General features: G+C 40.0%; 1 protein-coding gene across 2 annotated transcripts in view; it reads right to left on the reverse strand.

Annotated features, from left to right (window-relative positions):
- The window catches only part of dock1 (dedicator of cytokinesis 1), a 182,112-nt gene that overhangs the window by 10,681 nt on the left and 152,673 nt on the right, over positions 1 to 18,758 (reverse strand). For both annotated transcript variants that reach the window (XM_044178135.1, XM_044178136.1), the window contains exons 41-46: positions 13,332 to 13,473; positions 12,651 to 12,732; positions 10,576 to 10,660; positions 8,756 to 8,842; positions 6,743 to 6,919; positions 5,069 to 5,152 (exon numbers count right to left, since the gene is read on the reverse strand). In XM_044178135.1, the coding sequence (XP_044034070.1) occupies positions 5,069 to 5,152; positions 6,743 to 6,919; positions 8,756 to 8,842; positions 10,576 to 10,660; positions 12,651 to 12,732; positions 13,332 to 13,473 (657 nt within the window). The remainder of the gene's footprint in view (positions 1 to 5,068; positions 5,153 to 6,742; positions 6,920 to 8,755; positions 8,843 to 10,575; positions 10,661 to 12,650; positions 12,733 to 13,331; positions 13,474 to 18,758) is intronic.

Raw genomic sequence — 18,758 nt, forward strand, 5'->3', positions numbered from 1 at the left:
GATTCCCTAGAGACTGCTTGCCTTTCTTCCTTTTCTCTCAGGGCAAACTGCCCCACCACAGAAGGCTACAGCAAGAACTGACTTCACTCAGCTGGCACACAACACCAATTCAGTTTCATGATGCAACCTTTTGTAATAATCTCAAACGGTGCATGTTTTATTTACACACGTTTCAACATGTGGTGGGCTCATTAACAGGGAGAGAAAAAATACTAATGCAGAAACACACATCTACAATGTTACTGATTGAAAAATCAGACACCCTCAGGTTCTCAGCCATGTGTAATAGACTGCACTCATACATTAAACAGCATCCTATGATTGGAGAACCACACAGTGAGCACACCAGCTTGAAAAGAGATATTGAGTATGTATCATAGTGTCTAAAATCAAGGATATTTCACTCACTGAATGTTAGTTACTGTGCTCCACAAAACCAAAGCTCTGGCACAGAAAGATAAATGAGAGAAGGCTACAGACACCCTGCAAGGATTTTCCCTGATATTGAGCACCTTCATCATCACCGCTGGGACCTTTTGGAGGAGAGAGGAGAGGAGAGAATAGGAGGCTGAGAGAGAAAAGGTGAAGGAAAGAGAGAGAGGGAAAAGAGGTTAGGAGTAAGAGAAAGGGGAGGGAGAGAGTCAGAGGGACGAAGTGTTGTAAGACGAAAAAGACAGAAACAGCGAGTGGAAGCTGAGACAAGATTCACGTCTCCCAGGATACCCACATCTTTTTATAGACCTCAGGATGATTGAGTGTGACTTAGTGGCAGCATAGCAACAGAATTCTGGTGGCTGCACAGAGATAAGCTCATCGTGGAAGACAAGCTTTGTTTATACTCGCACGAGGCCTCCACAGAGGGCGCGTGAGCTACGAGCATATACAGAGGCGTTTATGCTCAATGCGTTGTTTGTTGCAGTATTCTCCGAAACGCCAGGGGGCATACAAACAAAATATTCTGTGAATAAGCAAGAAGTTAACGAGTGTTACCAGAAGAACGTCATTATCCAACATGGCTACGTGTGCTGCCCTACAGGTCCTAAATGCTGAGGATGCATTGATCTGTTTATGGCTAACAAGACAAAAGTGACGCTAGTGATATGCCAGAATCAGAATCTGTTTATTGAACAGTACAGTGCTGGAAAAAACGAGTGTGCAAAACCAATAGCAAGGCCCATTTGAGGGCTACGCACATACTCATAGAACTGGAGTCCCATCAAGTAACTACTATTTCGAATGCTTCCATCTTGAAATGAAAAGCGCAGTGCGCACCTAGCTACAAAAATTTGGAGGTGCACGGCTATGCCCCGCGACGACTTGCAAAGCTTTTGCGCTCAACAGAAACCAGCAATATGTCATGTAGTGGCTGTTAAATAGAGCTGTACATGCAACAGCTAAAAGGATAGCTATTTTTCTACGCAACTGATTCAACCAGCCAATGATTTAATTAGCTGAACAGCTGCCAATTATGTACAACTAGTGCCAACGGACACCATGAAAAAAATTATGTATAGGCGATGGTAAGCCACAGATACTTAATGGTGGCAACGTCTGTCAATTGGTGCCAGGGCCAGGTTAGCCAGGAATACTTGATAAACTGCTAGTAACTAAGGGCTGGGTTTGTTTCAGAGTTTTTATGCCCCCTAGTGGTCGGAAATAATTAACTGCAGCCTTAAATATGCCGTAAATAATTGGGGCATCATGAACCCATAAAAGTTTATTGGAAATAAAGTAGACAAACTAGACAGCATTTAGACCATATAAACTAATTTTAAAACCAAAAATTAGGCCTGGATGTTCAACTGCAATATGATCACTACTACCATCAAAGTTGACAGTTTTATTTTTCTGTACTTCAAGAATACATAAATGCAGGGTTGATGTTTCCTTATGTATATGCACATTCTCCCATCATATTTCCATGCAAACCACAACTTTTGAACTAAACATTCACCTTTCAAGCTGCACTTTGTGGACATGCAGTAATTACAAATGAAGCCAGGCGAATGCCAGTATTATAAGCTGACAAGAAGTATGAAAGAAATGGCATTGCTGTTTAATATTGGCAGTGTCTCTCAAGAGCACAGTGTTCTTAGCTGAACCCTGTCACTCTATCCTTCTCTAATGCACAGTGAGCAGACTTCTGTACCACACCCTAGGGTGCTGGGACAGCCACATTGCCTTTGAGATGCCTGGTATTAAGGCTATGATGACATATTAAGACCTTTCATGAAGGTCACAAAGGTCTCAGAGACGTACACAGCCAGTGGTGAGTCAGACAGACTAATAAGCAGACAGACTCTACTATATATGAGATGAAGGGACCAAAGAAACAAGCAAAAACCTAAACCAAAATACACCATAAAGAAAAGATTCTGTTTATATGCATGTGAATATGCTGTTGATGCCTTGGTCTGTGAATCAATTTATTAATCACCGAGCTATCCTTAACAACTTTTAATAGAGTGGATCATGTCATCAGGTTTTGGGTACTAATTTAGGCATCTGTCTAGAGCGTCTGCTAATTATAACCAGAAACATCACAGAAAACACCTACTTTGTATTTGCCAGGGAGCTTTTTACAATACCTAATTTCCTGATTTCCAGTTGCTCATTTCCTCTCTAATTACTAGACGAGGACAATGGGTATTTCAGAATAACATTGCACACTGGCTCATTTCGAACCGTTTAGTTTGTTCACTGGGGCAGGCTCGCCTTCATTTGTCTCATTCAGATGGATTCAAGACGCAAGATAAACAAGCATGCTGGTTCTGGCAAGGAGACAGTTGATACCATTTCAAATCAACAACTCTGCCTAAGTCATCTCTATAAAAGTTCCCTGTGTGTATATTTGGCGTGGGCTCTGCAAACATATATCTGTTTTCTCTAGGACATGTCACTGTGATGATCACACCAAACAACTTCAATCGTGTCTTTTTGTGTTTATGGAAGATCCATACCACCATGATTTCAAACACTTAGTTAGACATTTTCTAACCTGACACAGTTGCCAACATACAGCAACTTGTTTATCTCGTACTGGTATGACTGGGGTGTACAACAGAGCACCTACTAATTAGTACCGTGGATTGTGGGTGGAGGATCCTTTCAAAATTGCAGTGTGATTTCTAACACTATTTTAGTCCAGCTGAAATCTGAAATGGATTTGGCTCTTTCGCATCTGAGCATCACATTGGAAGCAACACAAAGCTTTGAAACAAAGGTAGTCTTACAGACATTATTGTTCAGTGCCTTTGCTTCGTGATGGATATAAAAATAACTGATAGGTGGTAAAGGTAAAATCTAGGTGCATACTCCAACCTTGTCAGATATAATGTATTTGTGATATTCACTTCTTTCCAGGAGTAATGAAATAGCGACACATTTATTTTTAGGTTACCCTCACCTGCTTTGTCAACTACTTCAGTCAGTGATATCCTACATTTCCCCGTGTTCACACAATTTGAATGTCTTCAGAAAAAATGAATATGGAAAAACTAGAGTAACAACTAATATGTAAAATAGTAATTATAAAACAGTCTTACTTCTCAGGCAAAATAACTATATAAGCAGCACTGCGAATGACATTCAGCTCAAAAGATCAAACAAGAAGCCGATAAGACTGGAATATTCCTGCGTGAATCATTGTGCCTTATAAAGACAAAAGGTTTCACAAACACAAAAGAGCCAAACTTGGAGGAGTCCCAGCAGAGATGCAGAGCACTAAGTTGACTTATTTTACAACAACGGAGAGGGGAACAACTATTGTAAATTCAATTAACGTCCTTTTCCCTTGCAACTAGCGATAGGAAGCAGACAGAGAAACTTCTTGTATCTGTGCTCAATTCCTGGGTGAACCATAACGCAGGAAACCATGACTTCCTGAGTATTAAAATGACCCGTAGTTCAGAGCTAAAAAGTTGAGAGAGTAATAAAAGAAGCAAAACAAAACAGAAAACCTACAGTGCAGCTTTCTAAAATCCCAAAGGGAGGAAGTTATCCCTCTAGAAAGCAAAGATAGCCATGAGTTTATAAAACAAAGATGAGACTCAAATGAGCTAAAGATCTGTTGAGTTTCATAGTAAGCTGTTAAACAGCACGTTTTGTGTTGTATTCCAACAATGTGTGTATGTGCATTTCTTGTCTGCTGTTTGTGCACTTCCATCAGGCTCAGTGAGGGTGCAGAGCTCGCAAAACCACCAATGCTGATCTCTCATTGTTTCTTCACGCAGTGGAGCATCCTCCCTAACTTCAGAATGTTTGCTTCAGCACTCTCCCTCGCTATTATCTCCACTGAACTCTTTAACACACTTTCCCCCTGCTCACTTCAGTTACTGTCATTGGACACTCTTCACAGTGCTCTCACAAGTTCTTCAAACAATATTGTATTTTCAGCTGTAACCTTTCAGAGTGACTTTTTTTTGCAGCATCTGCACTTTAGTAAGGTGACAACATTTCAGGTATAAATGCCACAATATACAGAACAGAACAAGTATCCTTCAGCATTCAAACTATCCACTATGTATGTGAAGGACTTTCAGATGTGATGTCAAAACACACTGCCTGGTGTCTACAGGGCCCTTTCAGGTGGTGCATGGCTCCAAAATTTCTGGTGCTGATTCCATTAATAAACTCCTTAACTAATAATTTAAACCATAGTAACTTATATATAAGGCCACTACGTTTTCAGCAACTGAAAGGCTAAGTGAATAGCCCAAAGCAAATTCATGCAAATTAAGAAAGCTCAATTATGCTAGGCCAAGTGGCATGAATTCACATTTTCATGCCTCTCATGCTCCTCCATACCACCTAATCATGCTCAGTATTTTGGCGGCCTGTAGGCTATGCCTTTCTCTGCTCTTTACACGTTTTTTGGAAAAAGAAATACTATGGAATATGATGAAATATATCTTTTAAAGTAAACAAGCATTTTGTAATTTGTGATAAGCAGGTCATGACACTTTTCCTTGAACCATGACATCTTTGGCGAGACGGACTGCTGCTTTACAAACTACAGTATGATGCTCTACCATGATCATATGCAGGCCATTCTGAACATCAGTCTTACCTGCCAGGCAATAAGATCTTTCAGTTTCTCTATCTTCTCAAGGTCCTCTGGATGTTCCTGCATGTACTTATCATTGAAGAAGGCCTGGAGAAGAGAGAGAATAGATACTGGAGTAAGTAAGTTTGTATGAAGGGAGGAAAAGGAGGAGTAAGACGGAAGGAACAATGTGAAATGTGGAGAAGTTTGTCATGTAAAAAAATGAGGATGGGGGAGAAAAAAACTGGCAAGTCAAGGGGAAAGCACTGAGAGGGGCTGTTAAGATGAGAAAAATTTAGTCAAGACATCCGTCTCTCCTCCACCACCTGCATTATTTCGCTGAGATGAAGGAGTGACCTGAGGGCATAGAATTCACGTTGCTCCTTCTCTGACTCATACTGCACCGTTTCACAAGACCAATATGAATCTATTCCAGATTGTGATATATGCTGAGAAACCAATCCAGGCTATCACTTTTTTTATCATCAAATGCAAGGTAAAAAGAGTTTCCCTTTCCACATGGGTCGCTATTGTGTTATGGTGAATAGAGTGTGCAGCTCACAAACCAGTGAGAAATGTGATGGAAAAACAGGATACAAGGAAGATTGAGTTGAGCCTTTCAAAAGAAAAAAAGGCCCAGGTCACATCAAACAAAAACAGATTTATGATGACCTATGATGTTGAGAGACAAACAATATGCGAGTGAGTTGTCACAAGTGTAGTGATAAAATATTCAGGCTGATGGCATGAGAGCTTCTAGGACTTGAAATATGCATGAGATTATGATTAGATTTCACAGCATAAAATCAAACCGGGGAAATATTTGGTTAATCTGAATTAGTTTTGAATATAGTTTGATATATTAGAAATTCATGAAGTGTATTATTACCTTATTAGCCTTAATATGCAAACTTACATGCAAAATTATATACCACAAGCATTTCTTCTTCAGGAATATAAAATGTGTTAGAATGTCTTGTGTTAACGGAATAGTTCGACATTATGGGAAACTATTCATTTTCTTTTTGAGAGTTAGATAAGAAGATTGATACCACCCTCATGTTTGTCTGCTAGATATGAAGCTGGAGCAGCAAGCAGTTAGCTTAGCTTAGCATAAAGAATGGAAACTAGTGGAAACAGCTAGCCTGGCTCTGTCCAGTTGCCTATCTGCAACAAGTTAACACATTCTATCTCATTTGTTCAATCTTTACAACAAACAAAGTGTTAAAACCACAAGTTGTGTGTTACAGGTAGTTATGTGCTGGATTATTTCTTGGCCAGGTGCAGTGACTTCCTGAAGTCTCTGCTGATTGCCTGGCAAAAAGAAAGTTATGTAAGGTAATAGTAATAATAAGGTGTAATGAGCTTTAGACGTGCTGGTGGGCAGATTTTGTTACCTTAGGAGAGCAGACTAGCTGTTTCCCACTGCTTTCAGTCTTTATGCTAAGCTAAACGTCTCCTGGCTCTAGCTTCATATTTAGTGGACAGACACAAGAGTGGTATTGATCTTTTCATCTAACTCGAACAAAATAGTGTATTTCCCAAAATGTCATTATAATAAGAGTATAATAACAACAAAAATATTAAGACTTCTATTAAAGTAAAGTGAAGCTAAAAACTGAGATGTGGACATAAAGGTATACAGGCTGACACAATGTAGGGATAGAATAAATCCAGAACTTTTTTCATGTTGACTACCTTCTCATAGTTGGTAAAACCTCCCATGACAGCTGGGTCCACAATCCCATTCAGCAGCATGGAGAGGGGATTGATGGGAAGGTTGGGATCGCTGAGATGCCTCTGCACCATGCTGCTGATCTTCTCATTGGTCAGCTGCATCGTTTCCATGGCGTTCTCCAGTGGACTGATCTCTTCCTGTGCAGCATAGTAAGGTGTCACCAAAAATTCTCAGCACTCATTCACCTGTTTCGGTATATATATATATATATACATACACACGCACACACACGCACATACATACATACACATACATACACATACATACAGTACATAACTACTGTCTCTGTAATTCCAACAATCAAGCGGAAACATATTGTGTTCAACGACTAGGGATAGGTTATTAGATCATGGGCTTAGTAAACCTTAACTACACACATAAATCATGCAGGATATAGAAGCAATGAATCATTTTTCACTGCGCCCATACATGAACCTGCAACTGTCAAATGAAGATGGATAGCGCGTTGGTGTAGGGGAATTTCAATTCCCATGTCAACAAAATATGATTGGCAATTCTGAGAAAAGATGAATAAAATACTTGGATATGCTGTCATTAATTCCACTACTGTGTGAAAGCAAATTCCAACTCAACCTGTGTAACTCCACTTGGGGGAAATCTCATTACTTTGGATTAAAAAAATATCACCTCCTTGCAGCTTGCTAGTAAGAATTTAGAAGAAACATGAGTGGATTGTTGAGTAAATGTCAGATTTAGAGCTCGGCCAAAAAAAAAAAAAGATGTTGCGCCATGCCAGGGAGATAAATCTCCAATCTGTGCCGGTATGACTCAGGCCAGCTTGATAAAAAGCATTGTCAGATGGTCGACTTTAGCTTGGTGAATCTCAGCCCAGTCATTAAGCTTTAAATAGAGAGTCTGACCTCGGGGACACGGCCTCTCCCTGGCTCATCTGGAGGGCAAGCTGCTCCTGACAGTATGTTCCAACCCAGCCTGAAGGAGGAGGCCTCTGCTTTGAATGAATGTGGCAATGGAGAATAACACTGCACTACATGGACTCAGGAGTTATGGGGGATCAAATCTTTGTAGTGAAATGATTGTGCTAAGGATGTAGCCACCAGAAGGATCATTGTGGTAAGCTAAATTCCCAAGCTGCCTGGTGTGTGGGCGTCATGTCGTGCTATTTGAATGGCGGCCTATGAATACAGAGTGAGCCGAATGTAGTAAACACCCGGGCTAAACATAACCTCTGAGAAGAGGAGGAGAAGTGCCCCTTTCCAAAGCTTTCACCAGCACAGCCATGAAAGTGACTAATCAAAGCGACAAATAAAGAGTAATTGATTGCGGAATACTTAGCCGGGGTAATTACGCTAAGTAGTGCATTTGTTTTGGGACAAACTAATGACACATTAAAAGGATGAGGCGGGTGTCTTGGCTTTAAATGATACTGTAACCTGCTCTTGTGCTCCAACTTATATTACTGTACTCATTTCTCCACACTTCCACTTCCAACAGAAAACATCTCAGCCCAAAACAGGGACACCAGACCAGTATTTTATTTAATTAGTCAAAGCAACAGAGCTAAAATAATGAAATTTTAATGCAGTTTCAGTGGGATGGAGGGGACATGTGCCCATTCCAAGTGCTACAGTAAACACTAAAGTAATTTGTTGCTGCCAGACCATCCACTCATCAACAGGTTTTCAATACAGCAATCCAGGTAATCCTATTGCAGGAAAATCAACAGTGAGTGAGTTCTGAACTCTCCTCTAGTTGTATTTGTGCTGTGTAGCTATTTTCAGTGACACAGGCTTTGAGGAGTGTTGGTGAATCAATGTGGGCCCTTTGGCAGAGAGGGAACGTGCCCTGTCGTTAGTCTGGGGAGTGGCATGCCTGCGTCCACATGGCTGTCTATAAAGCTTAAGTGGACAAATCATATCGATTGCCTCTGAGCAAGGCTGCAGATCCTGATCTGATTAGGAGGCCTGCCTGACACACAGGCCCTTCATACTCACTGTGGAGACTGATTTGACTTCAAACCAGCGTAGAATGCCAGGAAGTTTGTAAGCTGTCGCGTACGTGGTCCTCTCAATCCACATGTTCTGTTGACAAAATGACAAAGACACAAAATCAGAACTCTGAAAAAGGAATACAGCGCAGAAATCAACTGACATGACAAGGCACTTTAATAAATTTGCTGCTGTTTTTGTGCCAAACCACATTGAAACAAGCTTTAAGACTGTTGTTGCATGAATGAGAGTAAGATGATGTAATGGCTGTTCAATCAAAGCCCATTGAAGGTGGGCTGGTGGGAAGGAGGTGTCCACTACCTCCCTGTATAGACAGCAGCTCATTAAGGCCCGCTACAGACAGCCCAAATAAGATGGGCATCATGGAGCTCAAATAATGACTTTAAATCTTAAGAAGAAAAACATACACCACAGGAGATGATGATTTCCCTTGCAAGAAGTAGATTTCAACATTTAAAACTTTTTTTATTAGTGTGCCGGAAGAAAAGAAAAAATAATATCCCAATTTGAACAAATAAAATAAAGAGATTCAGCTTTAGAGCATACTCACTACCTGTGTTGGAAAGATAGCAAATTTCAAAGATGTGTGTATATTAATATGTTTGACAGATACAATATATCTAGCAATAGGTATCCATCACCTCTCTGTCAGGACGGAGAGACTCCCATCAGTCTGTCAACATAATAGAGTAAGTCTGAGATGAGTTAAATACATCATCCTGCTCTGCTGAAGTGATGCCACAATAAACACACAGAGGAAATCATGAATGGGTTTATTTTGTCGTCCTTGTCATTTGCAACCTGGATATTAAGTGTGCACAAACCATTATTCATTCACAGTAATAGTTGCACTAGGCAACCAGATTTGGACCACTGTCAACTATTTTATTTTGTCTGGATCTCCTTGTTGGCAACCACTTTTCACGTTTAAAAATGAAAAACTAAAAAAATCATCTGCATCCCTCTTGCTTGGTGTAAAATCGTCTGCCTATGTAAATGAGAGTTCTGTTATGCTATTGATTTACTCGGCTGGAAAAAACTAGAAATTTGTGTGGAGGATAAACCTCAAACGATAATCCACAGCATCCTATAATAAATTACAAAACAGTGGTAGTGATAAAAACAAGCAGAAACATGATCAAAACAGACAAAAATGAAAAGCCCTTTTCAGCTTTACACTGTTTCCTGATTCTCAGCATCAGAGAAGACTGACAAAATATTTGAACAGGCTTGGAGATCATTATTCTGCCTATTGTAATTTACCCTACTAAGTACATTATCTTGCAAATGTGCAATTTGCCCTTTTAGTGGAGCTGAGTCACTTGTTCGTAGCAAAATCTGTTATATATATATATACTGTATATATACTGTGTGTGTGTGTGTGTCTGTGGTTTATTTGTGAGTGTGTGTGAGTATTCCAGGTATCATCTGTCAAAACTAAAACATGAGATATAAATACACAGAACCATTATCACTCCAACCATAAATGATCAAAATTCAGCAACTATTTTGTCAACTTTGACAAACAAAGGTGGCTAGTTGCAGCCTGTTACCTTTTTCTAAAACCTACTGTTGGGCCCTGAAAATGCATACATACATGCTGTGTAGAAGCTAAAATGTTATATATTATAGTATTATGTTTCAATACCAAGTAGCCTTTGGTGTTATTTTTAGAAATTCTAACTGGCTTAATCAATTTTTCATTTAAAAGAGCATGAAATTATGCTGTTAATTATATGTTAACAAATAATACATAAAACCCCTTAATAAAAAATAAAATGGACAAGCTAAAAAAAGACAATTACCGCAAACTCGTTGTCGGGATCCTTCTCTCCCTTCCTCACTGGCTTGGAATACTGGAATTTATGGACTTCATTTACTGTGTAGAAGCTGAGGAGGGAGAAAATCAGCACCTGAGTAAATTAAAACTGTTATGGGCAATCTACAGCTTGATTCAAAGGTTGATTGCTTTGCTTCAGGTCAAGCACAGGACAGGCCCCCTCCAGGATAGCTCTGCCAGGAGCTGTGGCATTTAGCATGTTGGTTTTGACTAGCTGCCTAAGGCACAGCCTCATCTACATGGTAAATAAATTCATTTTTGGGTCACACACGTCACTGGCAGCCCCTGTTGTTAGTCTGACATGTCAGACATGTAGAGAAGCTGCAGTATACGTGACAGAGGCACACAACTAGCAGGGATGAACTTTGCTTAATCCGGTTAATAGACTTCTCACACTAGGAAAATGATGGTGTTACATAGTGGCTGTGGGAGCAGCTGCCTGGGCACATACATGGCCCCCCACATAGATGCATTACTTTCTCTTTTTTACATCTTTCTATCTGTCTCTCTTGCCAACAGAAATCCATTCACACTCTCCTGGGAAATGAGTACGTATCTATTATCCTCATACAGCATATTGCATTTCCCATTCTTAAAACAATGCCATATGGTTTGAAGAGCATGGTTTGCCTTTATTAGAAAACAATTATGAATAAAATATGAAAGGAATCAGTGTCGTTCCAAAACCCCTGCCCTTTTATGTTTGTAGTAGCAGCAATAAGTGTGTGCAGATGGGATGCACATGGAACTTTAGAATTTTTTCTACCAAAAGGACAGTTATTGTTTTACTAATGAACAGACCTCACAAAGCGTTTGTGACATTTAAACTACACAAAAAAATTGGGCTCAGGTCTTACTGGTACTTGAGACATTTTTATTATACCGACAACCAGATGTTCCCTTCTGTGCTTGGTCACAAAGGGCAACGCATCATCATTTAATGAACATGATGAGACCCATTCCCAAATTAGCTGAGAAAGTGTGGCATTAACCTAAAAAACGGAGCCTCTGAGCTTCTGATCTAATAAACAGATGAATAAAACAGCTTTAAATCAGCTGCGCTACCCCAATTAAGCCTTTTACATGTCATTAGCTGGCGGGCTAGAGATGATGCAGTAGCATGGTCTGGACAAAGCAAGGTCAGAAGGGGTTGTACTCTGCATGCTACTTGTGACCCTTTGGCTCAAACAGCTCAGTCCCATTGCTATGCACCGTTGATCTTTTGCACTGAATGAGAGAATAAATGAGAAAAACAGAGAGATGGGGACAGAGAGAAAGAGAGACAACAGGGAAAAGCTCAGTGAGAGGTGGAGAAAGAAACAACAGAGTTGGCAGAGAAAGAGAGACGGACAGACATTTGGTGTGGAATAGTCCTCTATCACTCTCTAAACATGGCTGTCTAATCTAGGCTATTAACAGAGTTACATATTCCAATCAGACACAGTTAGCAAGTAAGCCACCAGGCTGCTGCACAGGGATGTGACCAATGGTGCAGGCTTGTGATAAGATCAGTGTGCAGATATATTTACTTAAAGTTTTCCAAGTAAATGTCTTCTTTTAATTATGTCCATTGATGCGTTGGGTGGTATATCAAAGTGAATTTGCACAGCTGAGTGATGCAGTGGGTGATGGCTGGTGTACAGATTGGGTAAACAAGTGGGAGTGTAGGAGCCCAATGTTTGCTGTGGCCCCTTTGTGCGACACAAAGGTATTAATGATGTCAGAGAAACAATGTTGTACTTGGCACAGTGACTAATGGCAGATGGCTGGTGCAAGTTAATAACCACGAAAACGACAAGAAGGTCAATGGCTGTTTGTTCTACACAGACATACATTTAAATCAAGATTTAATCACTTGCACCACAGTGGTCCTCAATGCACCACACGATAAAAAAATGCTAATGCACTTTTACATGTCACAAGCTCTCTAAATTCTTTTTGAGTGGGGAAAGTAAATTGGGCTTGTTGGATTGACTTTGAGTAACACACTTTGTAAGTGTAAAGAAATGAATGTGTGTGAAGCGGGTATATCCTGCTTACCTCACTATTTGTTCAGAGACGGGCTTGTTTTGGAATTTGGCAGGCAGGTCTAGGATGGGTTTCACCGTGAAACACTGGATGTCTTCAGCAGAAACATCAAGGAATCAAATGAATGAAACACAATTAATTAGGACCTGGTGATAATTCAGTATTATTGTTAATCTACATTCAATGAAATCAAATTGTAAAATACAATCTTATTGTCTTATAGTTTCACAAAATTCTATTGCCCCAAATCTTTTTTTTAAATAAAAAACTAACAAAATAAGTTAGTAGTTTTTGTTTTATACATGTAAAGCATTTTGTCTGATGTAACAGTGAGAGGCAGTTAATTGCATTTGACATGAATGTAATTACTTTTGTTACATTGACCACATTGTAATATAACCTGTTATTGGAAAAATATGTGTATTATTAATGATATGATATATATTAATATTGATTTTAACCATGTCTCCCAGCCCTACAATTACTCTCTACATTTGCATCATCACTTTGTGGAGTATAAAACACATATTTCCTTTCATTTTGTGGACTGGCAACATTTGACATGGTGGCTGTACCATATTATGAAAAAGAATTGGATACAATTTGAACAATTATTCTGACAAAAACTAAAAAGCAAAAATTAAAAAACTGCTAAACTGTTAAAAATGAATCAATGATTTGTGCTGAGGATACATTGTCCAGAAGAACACTTTGTGTCCTCGCTGGGTGGTGTGGTTGTCTTCATCTTCTCTGCATTGGGAAACTGTGTGAGAAGACGCGCTTCGAAATCCTCTCTGCGCTCATACTCCTTTCCACGGTAGATAAACATTTTGTTCTGAAGAACAAGAAAGAAAACAGTGAGACCTGGAAATGTACATGGAAAAGTCAGACATGCAATCATGCAAGGCAAGGCAAGTTAATTTGTATAACACATTTCAACAAAAAAAGTCTTCAGCCTTGATTTAAAAGAACTAAGAGTTGCAGCAGACCTGCAGTTTTCTGGGAGTTTGTTCCAGATATATCATGCAAGCAGGTGCTGGAATCCGATCCCAGTTTGGGTTCAGGAGGCAGACACCATCTCCACATTTAAGAGTAGGCTTAATAAGACTGTCCTCTTTGATAAATCTTATAGTTAGGGCTGGCTCATGTGAGTCCTGAACCATCCCTTAGTTATGCTGCTATAGGCCTAGACTGCCGGGAGACTTCCTATGATGCACCTCTCTCCTCACTCCTCCTCTCCCTCTCCATCTGTACGCATTCTTATCCCATTAATGCATGTTACTAACTCGCCATCTTCTTTCTCCCGTAGATTTGTGCTTTCTCGTCTCCTCTCTCCTTCTGTCGCTTTCAGCAGGTATTTTTGCCTCCAGAGCTGCAGAGTCTGTGGAATTTGCATTGTGCTACTGTATGCTGTCTTACCAGACAAAAGAGACTTAAGAACAAGAAATTTAAGCCGTGTCTGGACGAGCTAACGCCGTTAGCCCAGAGTCAGACGGCGTTCCGTGAGTGTAGTTTGATGTGCTTCTCAGAGACATGGCTACACCAGGATATCCCAGATCATAACATTTCCATCAACGGCTTTCAGACTGTTTGGGCCAACAGGGATCACACCGGGAGCGGTAAGCGGAAAGGCGGCGGGCTTGCTGTTCTGGTCAACAACAGATGGGGTTACTATCAAGCAGAGTATCTGTAGCCCAGACATTTGCTAGCTGTGGGACTCCGGCCATATTATTTGCCACGTGAATTCTCACATGCCATTGTTGTGGCTGTTTAAATCCCCCCCTCTGCTAACCCGGCATCGGGAGGAGGTGAGGGCTATCCAGGCCGACCTGAAGGTGAAGATCAGGGAAGCCAAGGAGAAGTACAGGAGGAAGCTGGAGTGGAAACTACAGCAGAACAACATGAGAGAGGTCTGGAACGGCATGAAGAGCATCACTGGCTTCAGACCGACAGGCAGTAGAGGAGTTGAAGACAGGTTGGACAGGGCCAACAAACTTAATCTCTTCTTTAACAGATTTGACACACTGGCTGCTCATCCCCCCCTCTAACTCTATTTTCTGAGGAGGCTGAGGTCCTTCAACATCTGCCGGACAATGCTGAGGATGTTTTATGAGTCTGTGGTGGCCAGTGCTATCCTGTATGCTGTTGCATGCTGGGGCAGCAGGCTGAGGGTAGCGGACGCTAACAGGCTCAACAAACTGATCCGTAAGGCCAGTGACATTGTGGGGGTGGAGCGGGACTCTCTGTCGGTGGTGTCAGAGAGGAGGATGCTTGCCAAACTACATGTCATCTTGGACAATGTCTACCACCCGCTCCATGACATGCTAGTCAAACAAAGGAGTACCTTTAGCGAAACAATCATCCCCCCAAAATGCACCACAGAGCGCCGGAAGTCATTCCTGCCTGTGGCCATCAAACTCTTTAACTCCTCCCTCTGACATCACTGCAATACTTGAAATATTGTGCAGTATTTTCAGTTTAATACTACTGTGCAATATACTCTGTTTTCTGTTTAATATTCCTTATTTATTGATATTTATTCATACTTACATTACTGCTGTGCAATATCCACCATCTAATAATCTGGTAAATCTGCTACACTTAACTTGACAGTACTCATTGCGCTATTACTTATTACTTATATTATTACATTTTATTATACCCTACATACTTATCAACCTGTAAATCCACTTTTGTACTTACACTTATTTTAGCTTTTATACTTATATCCACTTTGTACTTAATTGATCTTAGCTGTATTATAGTGTATTATATATTTGCTTAGTGTCTCTCTCTCTCTCTCGCTCTCTCTCTCTCTCTCTCTCTACCCAACCGGCAGCGGCAGATGGCCGCCCACCCTGAGTCTGATTCTTTTCAAAGTTTCTGCCTCTTAAAAGGAAGTTTTTCCTTGCCACTGTCGCCAAGTGCAAGCTCATGGTGGGATTTGTTGGGATTCTGTAAATAATATTATTACGAGTATGGTCTAGACCTGCTCTATAGGACAAGTGTAATGAGATAACGTCTGTCAACAATTGGCGCTATATAAATAAAATTGAACTGAATTAATTTGCACACATTATATAGACATAAGGTACATTGTCCCTATTTTATGAATATGGCAGTACTGACAGCATACAGCGTCATTTCATAGACTATTTCACAAGAAGATTAGATTCAGTAGCTGAAATTCATTCAATGATAGCTCTAAGGACAGATATGGGACATTGACACAATTGTAATATTAAAAGAGAGTTACATGGATGAGAGCGGCTTTGATTTGTAAATTTACATGGCCCGGTACTGCAGCTGGGTTAAAACACATTATCATAATCTCCATATTAAATAGTTGGAAATGAGGGTGACAAAGTTCTTGGCACTGATTCAGTGAATAGTCAATCCCAGCTGAGTTCAGAGGGGGCTTGCTTGGGGAGGACTTCTGTTTTAGTGAACTGAGAGACTGTAAATGGCTACTACCATTTTGCAGAGGGCTCTTTTCACAATCAGCAGCAAACTACAGCTACTGATGAAGTTGCCTTCAAACCACTGTAATGGTTCAGACATCTTGCCAATTTCAAATCAGTGTGGTAAGATCTTGGCACTCTTCATACCCTCTTTACATCTAAGCAGCTTGATTTCTTCTGGAAACCATCAGGTTTCCAGTAACTATGAATTACTAGCTTCATTCATTATCATCATAACGTGGATATTAGACTATAAACACAACTTGAAAGTCAGGATCTCGCCTAGGGAGAATAGCCTAGCCATTTTTACATTTCCTTATTTCTTTCATAGACCATCATTGCACAACAGCTCACACACAGCAAGCACTATGCCCATGCACAGCACACATCTCAATTCCCCAATTAATTAAAGGAATTGCAGCCATGAAATATGCCTGGGGCCATTTGCAAATTTGCTTTGATAGATAAATTTACAAAAGCACATTGATTTCCAGAGTCATCTCTTCCAACCGCAGGAGAATCTGCTAAATCTGTCTGACAATACTCTGCTGCAGTTTTCAGATGGTGAATAACTGCGAGATTTGCTTTCTATATTTTCTCTAAATCATTCAAATCTGATCAAGGACATCTAATCTCTTTCCATCACTGCATATTGTATGCTTATTCATAAGAGGACAACAGCTTCCCATTATGTTGTTAAGCATTCTGGTCGTGAATACAGTAATCTCAATGTCACAATTCTCATTTTTATTACCCTCAAACCTACATTAGCTAGTTCTGGAAAAGAAAATCACTGTCATTGAGATAATTCCTGCTAAAATTGTCTTTTCTTTCTTGGCTGGTGGGTAAAAAGGCAATTACATACAGCCAAGAGACAAAGCAGCAACAGTTCATATAGCTGCAATGTTATCAAGTTCAAATGAAACACATACAGTCAAGATTTAAGCTCCTTGGACATGCTTGTAGCAAGACTGGAAGATTTGTAACATATGGGGAAAAGGGCAACAGGAAAACCAATGAGATATCAATGTCTCACCCTCTTGGCAGTGATAGCTTCCCAGAAAAACTGTACAATGTATGGTAGACGAATGAGGGACTACACCACCTGTACAATGTATGGATACTTTCTTTCAAACTGCAGATTTAGATAAGGTTTAACAGACACAGAGACCGATAAAAAGGTCATCTTGTTTTATTCCAAAACAAAAATAAGATATATGAGAAGAGTGCACAGAGTGCTCCTAAAAATGTATGAGCCAGGAACGTTCCTTCATCTGCCTGAATGTGCTCAGGGGTCTGTCTGAGGAACATTTCGAATGATAGAACATGACAGCTCATATCTGAGCTTCTCAGAATGTGGTGTGTTAGGATACATATTTCAAACCAACTTTCACACACCCTCAACTGCTCTTTAAGCTGAGCGCTCACAGGAAACTCAATACAGGGATTAAGTAAAGTTTAGGGTTGATAGGAAGAGAAGGGAGAGGCGGAGAAATATACCGGCTGGATGTAAAGTGAGAGAAACAATTGTAGAGGATATCTGTCTTTGAAATACTAAGAGTACCTTTAACGTGTCTAAAAAGCTGAAAGCAACTCAGGATTCTTTATAGAGCAAATAAATGCAATAGAAGTCCTCTTTCAAAGCTTCTTGACAAGGTATTGTGACGTTCGAGGTTGAAATAATGACTAAACCTACTAACAGAAGAATTTAACAGTCTCTAAAGGTACCCACCAATGGTAACAAACAAAAACCATTGGGTTTTTACATATAACTACATGAAAAGGAAGATAACTAGGACCAATGGCTTAGATGCGTCTGCAGATCTAAACAAATGACATGATCTAGAGCATTTTACAATTAGCAAGTGCCCTAGTGTATAACCATATTAACAACTAATAAATCATAAGCAGCTGAATTAAGCACTCTTGCATAAAATCAATTCTTAAGGGGGGTGGATACAAAACGCCTTTATTAGAGTATTGATTTTCTCACATAATTGACTTTTCCCTGAGGACACTGCAATGCTGCAACACAAAAAGCAATGTGGGGTGTGAAACAAAAACCCTCCGAACTATATTTATCTTAATAAGTAGCCCATACTTGAATACTTCCCTATGTACTCACACAGAAATCTTTCAACATAATTATGAAATACTGTATGTCAAGAGGGCGTACAAATTCAGAGCCCTTATAACAGAACAATGTAAGAGCCATAATGCAAGTGATATGACTCGCTCTCTATCAGGATAGAATGCTTTACATCTGTTTGGCACTCAACAACACTTAATAAGCTTATAAATGCTGCTGGAAAATAATTAGTGAACAACTGCATTGCAATAGAGGCTAATATTTACTGGCCTGAGTATTCAAGAACAGCTTGTACACTACCTTGTATCTACTGTAGCATAAGGAACACCACGATTTAAAAAGACAAAACAATAAATGGGTAAATTAAGTGCAGATTCCTATTGGCAAAGGCAACGTGGCATACACTTTCCCTGGTTATTTCAGGTAAGGTCAAACTGCCTCCAAAAATAAAAAGGAGAGAAAAAAAGAGAACTCAAAGCTGTCCTCAAAGGCTGTTTAAATAGCCAGTTAGATTAGGCCAGTGCAGCTTGCCCTGTTGGTAATGGAGTTTCTGCCCTGCCAGATGAAAGG

Source organism: Siniperca chuatsi, linkage group LG20 (genome assembly GCF_020085105.1).
Source record: "Siniperca chuatsi isolate FFG_IHB_CAS linkage group LG20, ASM2008510v1, whole genome shotgun sequence".
Classification (NCBI taxonomy): Eukaryota; Metazoa; Chordata; class Actinopteri; order Centrarchiformes; family Sinipercidae; genus Siniperca; species Siniperca chuatsi.